This window comes from Scylla paramamosain, chromosome 12, assembly GCF_035594125.1.
Source record: "Scylla paramamosain isolate STU-SP2022 chromosome 12, ASM3559412v1, whole genome shotgun sequence".
Lineage (NCBI taxonomy): Eukaryota > Metazoa > Arthropoda > Malacostraca > Decapoda > Portunidae > Scylla > Scylla paramamosain.
In genome coordinates this window covers 23,888,251-23,894,900 of record NC_087162.1, presented here as the reverse complement: position 1 = coordinate 23,894,900, position 6,650 = coordinate 23,888,251, and the positions used below count along the sequence as shown (strand labels likewise).

The 6,650-nt window shown below is 42.5% G+C and overlaps 1 protein-coding gene and 1 long non-coding RNA gene across 11 annotated transcripts in view; one reads left to right on the top strand and one right to left on the bottom strand.

Moving 5' to 3' along the window:
• Positions 1–31: 31 nt before the first annotated feature.
• Positions 32–6,650, top strand: part of LOC135105908 (uncharacterized) — an 8,660-nt gene continuing 2,041 nt past the window's right edge. The window contains exon 1 of one of the 2 annotated variants that reach the window (XR_010271046.1): positions 32–1,032. This is a non-coding gene — a long non-coding RNA (uncharacterized LOC135105908). Of the gene's footprint in view, positions 1,033–2,655; positions 2,989–6,650 lie in introns of those variants that run through there. The other variant, XR_010271045.1, reaches the window with a different exon arrangement.
• The window catches only part of LOC135105907 (uncharacterized), a 24,981-nt gene continuing 23,095 nt past the window's right edge, over positions 4,765–6,650 (bottom strand). For all 9 annotated transcript variants that reach the window (XM_064014581.1, XM_064014583.1, XM_064014589.1 and 6 more), the window contains 3 exons: positions 6,253–6,393; positions 6,010–6,110; positions 4,765–5,897 (listed from right to left, as the gene is read on the bottom strand). In XM_064014581.1, the coding sequence (XP_063870651.1) occupies positions 5,435–5,897; positions 6,010–6,110; positions 6,253–6,393 (705 nt within the window). In that variant the 3' untranslated portion in view covers positions 4,765–5,434. The remainder of the gene's footprint in view (positions 5,898–6,009; positions 6,111–6,252; positions 6,394–6,650) is intronic.

The window sequence follows — 6,650 nt, the reverse complement described above, 5'->3', positions numbered from 1 at the left end:
TATATACGGTTGAAGATGAACATAAAAAAAATGTTCAGCAACTTTATATCATACAAAAAAATTTAAATCGAGAGTGAACCCATAGGACGTGTTTAGGAATTTACATTATTTATTTGGTGGGGAAAAGTTGAGGCCAGCTCATGAAAAAGAAGTCAACAGATAATTAACTCAGTGATATCAGAATAAATGATGTAACAAGTATGCCTACTACTGAACAAGGAATAAATTATTTGTTATACAGATAATTAACTCAGTGATATCAGAATAAATGATGTAACAAGTATGCCTACTACTGAACAAGGAATAGATTATTTGTTATACAAGTATGGAGCTATGTAAGTATACTATAGAAGGCAGAGAGAGATGTGGATCGGGTATGTCATAATACCTATATGGGTAAACAAAGGGAGTAATACTGTTTCTACAGGATTAATAATAATAATAGTAATAATAATAATAATAATGCCACAAAGAATCAAGGGCCATTCATGGCCCGCGGGCCCGCAGCTGGACCGTACTTCTTTTCATTATAATTCATGACCATAATACCTTGCAAAACTGAGAGTGGTTTTTGTCTGCCTTACGTACCGATTTTCCGCCGCCAGTCAGTCGTTTGGGAGATATTAGTCTGGGAACCGCGACCCTGCCATTGTATTTTTCGAATCGTGTTTCGACCTGCGAGATCCAAGGAAGGGATTGTTCGGACAGGAGTGTGGAACCCCGAGCTGAAGTGCGCCTGCGTGGTGGATGCGTCATAGCCATGTTTGTTGTCAATGGTGCGCATGCTCGATAGCGACGTGACGTTGAGTCACGTGTTAAGACCTATGATGACGTGAGGTTACCTGCTGCGAATCAGGTCACTCGGAAATTTATCGGCCAATCACATATAAGCACGTGTGTTTAGAGGAGGAAGCAGCACCCGGGACTGTCTGTGCTACGTTAGTTAGACCATGGCTACGGAAGAGAGACGTGTGCTGGCTGTAAATAAACAAAGAGGCAGTTTACCGACAGTTCCCTCAGCTTCTTCTTAAGGTATTTTTCGTTAATTACTGTTGTTATGTAGTGATGACTGACAGAATGTGGGAGGTTACAAAATGTTTCTTATTTTATGACATTTCTTTGTCGCCGTATTTTGCACATTTCAACTTATCGAGCGTGCAAAATGCACGAATTATATGCCACAGCTCGCTTCATATACGGTATAGCCAGTTTTGGTTGACACCATCAGACTCAGCAGTGACTGTAGAATCAAGATGTATTGTAAAAACTTGGAAAAAAAAAAATATTACGACGAGTTGAACTGTGAAGATGTCAAGTGTTTATAACATGTTTTACTTGTGCTCGCTATTTTCAACAGTTAATCATTGAATGCTGAAATATATAGTAATATTACATTAAGTAGGAAAAACCCTCGTGAACATGACTGTGATCAGAATACAGATAAAGCTCCACATATTGAAAACGCAGTCATTTATAGCAAGATGTCACTCGCCGCAACTATCACGGCGGCGCGAAGCGGGTGTGGCGTGTGTAGGCGGGCTCCCTATGACCAGGGGCGGTACCTACGAAGAATACTTAGTATTTCGATTCACTTACACTTAAGTATCGTCCGACAGCACGTAGCTGAGCAGGGCACTTAAGTATTACTTTAAAAAAGAGTGCGCGCTCGCTCAGCAAAGTATTCTTGGGAGAACTTAAGTGCTGGGTATCAGTATGAAAAGAAGCAAAGAGCAAGACATATAGCTATTAAAATGAAAGAAATACTACTGAAAGCACATAGAAAGTTAAATTCAACGTATTAACAATGTAAATGGAAGGAAATACGAAATTTAGAGATAAGAAATAGACCGAAATATGGAGAAGAGTTAGGTGACCTTGCCGTAAACGTAAAAAAAACGGGGGGCACGTGTCTAGTATGGCTGTAAAAGCACTCGAGTGTGGAGAAATTCGTTATTTTCTAAGTCCAGCGAGCTTTGCACTAGTCAGAAGAGTAAACATTGAAATGGTTCTTTGTTTATAACTGGCATATGTGAGTAGCGGCATATTAGGATTTCATGGTATCTATACAACTGATCATTCCAATCTCCCGCTTCCACTCGTGAGGCCATTCCTGAGGCCATTCCTGAGGCCGCCAATTACGACTTTCCACGGTAGGTTCAGTTACATTTTTCATTTGTTTTAGAGACGCGTCAGGCGTTCTGATAGAGGCTCACTGTCATTTGTTAATATGGCTACCCAGTGCAGGGAGGTGAAGCGAACAGTGCCAGTGTTCAGCAGGAAAATGTCACTATGTGAGATATTTAGCAACAACAATGGTTAAGATGCGATATGCAGACGCAAGGAAGAAGTTCCATGTGTTTATTAAGGAAGCCGCCAAACTGCACCCACCTTCATCGCCCTGAGAATCTCCACACCGTACCGGTAAGGCATAACGGTATGATTTTTGAGGTCCTTCGTTAGGTTAGGTTATGCTAGGTTAAATCAACGTCCAAGTGGCGGTGGGGGGTCTAGGGGCTAGGATAGGTTAGGGAAATTCGAAATATTAAGGTAAATTTCCTTAGAGTTTTGAACACCCTTAGTTCACTTATTTTTCAACCCTCACACCCCCCCCAAAAAAAAAAAAAAAAAAAAAAAACCCACAGTCCCTCAAGCTTGTTTGAGGGTTTAGGGGGTAATGGGGGAGAATGGGAGGGGATTTATCAAGAAATACTGAAATATGCAATTTGAAACTATTTTTTGCTTCTTTTTTGCTTGCTTCTCGATTTGGTTAAGGAACGAAAAAAAAAAAACAAATAAAGGAAAATTCGGGCCAAACTTAACAGTGCAAGACAAGAGAAGGGTATGCATGGATTGAGATAGCTACTGTCGTCAATTCAGCCTTTCCCCTGGTTCGAAGGTCGCGGGAGCGAACAGAAAAGAAGTGGCAGAACCTTCTTTGTAAGGGCAAACAAAGCCTTGCAACAAGGAAAAGGAACCAATACCAGACAGGTAAGACTGATTTTTCTCATTCATTGGGACATTGAACACCCCTGATGTGTGTGTTTGTGAAGTATTCAATTATATTTATTTATTTTTTATCTTAATATGTGTACCATCTGTGGCTCTCACCACTCAGGGAAGCCACCAGTTGCTATGAAGTCAATTTGGTTTCGCTGAATATCACCTAGACTGATTGGGAATTTTATAAATCTTCTCACGAAGGTTGGTATTACAAGGGTATCCAAAGTTTGCCCTATCGCTTGACTAATAATGGCTTGCTGGGATAAGCCAAGGTCATCGCCACTGCAGAGCTACATTTTCCCAGTAGCCAAATACTGCAGTGTTGTGGCCACCTTCATTTCCACACTTATTGCCTTGCTCCTGTTGGTCTTGGGTGCGATGGCATCTGTCACCATATCGCACACCAGCATTATCCCCTCACGGCCCAGTTTGTACCTTTTTGCGAGTTCAGCGTCTTCACATTTAAAAGGTCTTTTCTAGGCTTATACATCCTTGGTCTCCGTCTCCTCTCTCTTTATTGTGGTGCGTCTATCTTGATTGTGAATATTTAACGTAACTTCGTTATCCGCTAAGTGTACTTCGGCAGAGTAAGTGTTTAAGAAGGTAGGACTTCAGCATTTCGCTACTACTAAAATGTAAGATTTAAAGATTTCGCCTGCTAAGTTTACTTAACAATATTAAGTATTCTTCGTAGGTACGGCCCCAGGTCTGCGACGTGTCTAAAAATTAGAACACCCCAGCAGCTGGGGGAAGGTCCTATAAGTTGTTCCGCAGCTTAAAACGCCTATTAACCGGTTATTCTATTTATTTTATTTTTATTTATTTTTATTTATTTTTTTTTAGACTCGAGAGAAATCAACAAACATCACTCTTGCTTCTAAGATACGTCCTATTTTAATATAATTTCCTCTCTCCTTTTCTCGACTTCATTGCTCGTTCTCTGGTTCACTTTCACTTCGGAGCATGAGAGTGAGGCAGAGTGAGAGTGATACAAGGAATGTAGAGTGTCCTTTGGGGGATCAAGGTGTTGTTAGCGGTGGTGAGAGGACTTCTCTTTCATCGGCCTCTTCATAGTCCTACTGTAGTTTGTTCTTACTCTTCCTCGTCTTCGCCCTCTTTTTCACCTTCCTCTTCTCCCTTGCCCTCGTCTTCCCGCATCGTCCTTATTCCTGTTTTTCCTTCGTTTTTTGTCTTCTCTCTTCGTTTTTTGTCTTCTCTTTTCTCCCTCCTCTCCACTTTCCTCAGACTTTTTGTCTCTTTAAATTTCGGTATCGTTCTTCGTTTCTTTATCGTCTTTCTTATTCATTATTATCTCTCGTTATCTACTCTTTCAAAATCCTTCTTCCTCATAATCTCGATTTCATCGTCTGTCGTCTCATTCTGGTATCTTCCTCGTCCTCTACCACCTTCTTTCCTCCTCCGCCTCCACGTCCTCATCCTCGTCCTGGCCACACAAGCCACCGCCACACCACTGCTGCTGTTGCTGATTTCACCAGTGAGTCTCAATATTTGTATTTAAGCGAGTTTTGTATTTACAGTATATTGCAAGCGTAATTTGTGAATCTCTCCAAATAAACTTATGATCTAGGTAGTTTTTCGATAGTTATCATTCCCCCCCGTCCTCTCTCTCTCACACACACACACACACACACACTCTCTCTCTCTCTCTCTCTCTCTCCATTACCTAATTCATAACAATCTTCAATACATTGTGCAACCAGGCTCCCTTTATCACAGGCTGACTAGAGGAGATAATAATGAAGCTGAATGAGAACTTTTTTATTTCGTTATAAGTAAAAGCCGAATTGGTCTGAAAATTATAAGATTATTTGATGAAAAGTTTTTTTGCTTCGTCTAAGCTGCAATATTTCAAGATCTTAAAAACTACTCTGAATATTAAGTCAGTTCTACTGCGTAAATTAGGGACTGCACAAAGTAGTATACTGGGTGGCACTTTACTTCACAATAATGTCCTAGAGAATTTTATCTTTTCATTGCCTGAAAAATTCTGAGAGTTTACTCAATGCATTTTCGTCTGAAATCCCAAGTTTCACCCAACCCAACGAGAGCTTATTGTGGCCATTAGCGAACTTTGGAGGCTCCAATTCTCACGTTCGTTAGGTTAGATTTAGTATTGAAATGTCCTCACTGCAGAGCGGCAGGTAGGAGATTGTCTCCTAACAAAGGAGGAAACTCTTCCTTTGTTAGGAGGTTATAATGGATATTTAAGAACATCTATATTTGCGACGGAAATTCATGTCAGAATCACTCCAAACGCATCAAAGCCCATAAAAAATTGTGTCATTTAGATCCGGGTGCATTGTGGTGAAATGAGATTTACTTGCCGAGATGTGGAGAATGACAAGCATCTAGTGGGCAGAAATTGGTTACCAGCCAACATTTGACTTCGGTGATAAATTATATCACGGTCACCCTATTCTAAATAATCTTGGCCTGTGGTCTCAGCGGGCACCAGCACAACCACAGCAATCGCACACTGCCTCTTGAAACCAAGACTCTCGTGGAATTTTACGGAAGCGGTATTGATGTCTTCAATGGCAACGATAGCGAAGAAACCCTCCTGCAGCATCTGACGGGCCAGGGCCAGGGTGGCTCTGCTTGCCAGGCTTCTGCGACGATGGTGCGGCAGCGTGAAGGTGTTGCCCATCCATCCATTTTTGGTTGTGCGAATCCATGACACTAGTGTTTCCTTTGCCGCCTCCTGTAGTGACCCTGCACTTTCGGTGAGGCTGCGCTCACGGATACCGATGGACGGGAAGTGGGCGATATCATGCCTGATATTGTCCTCAGAGTCAAGAAAGTTGAATTCCCAGTTTGTCCAAACCACCGACGCCTCGTCCTCGTTCAGGCTGGACATGTGGTATGCTGGAGGCAGCCTGCAACAGTGAACCGCAACACCTGTACCGTCAACTCTAAAGTTAAAAATGTCAGGATTGAGTACTGTTCAACAAAATAATAATCGATGGAGCATGCTTCCGCTTCACTTACTTAGTGCCTATTATAGCAGGCGCCTCGAGGTTGTATACATGTCCCTCATGCTTCAAATGAACCTGCACCCGCCGGCCGCCGATGCTGTCCAGCGACTGGAGCTGCGGTAGACGTGATAATGAGACAGTGAGAGGAAATGGTGCTGTCAGTAATCAGTAATACAATAACTTTTCATTTGTCTTTGGACACACACTACATCGTTTTTACCTAGTGTAGATAGAAATACGAAAAGTGAACACTCACTGCCGGCAACAGGATTCTAGGAAAGCCTATCAAGGCCTGGGGCTGACTCCAGTCCAGGTCAGGGATGAGAGAAAGGTACTGAGCTACATCCTTGACAGTGTGCTCCTCAGGGCTCCAGAACACCTCGATGCACTGCGTGTCCTGTAAAGTCAGACGTTCAGCCGTGTTGTCGCGCATCAAGAACAACTGCTCCCCCTCAGCTGTAAGTGGAGGAGATTTTCATGTGTTGCAATGAAAACTTCAATCGACAGTTACTTCACATGATCCACTCGTATGGTGTCGTGGTGTCCCTCACAGGCAGACTCTTTCATGGTGATGTAGATTGCATCACCAAAGTAGGGCCGTCTTACTATGGTGGCCAGCCATATGCTTACCTCCAGCTGCCCGGCGTCCTATGT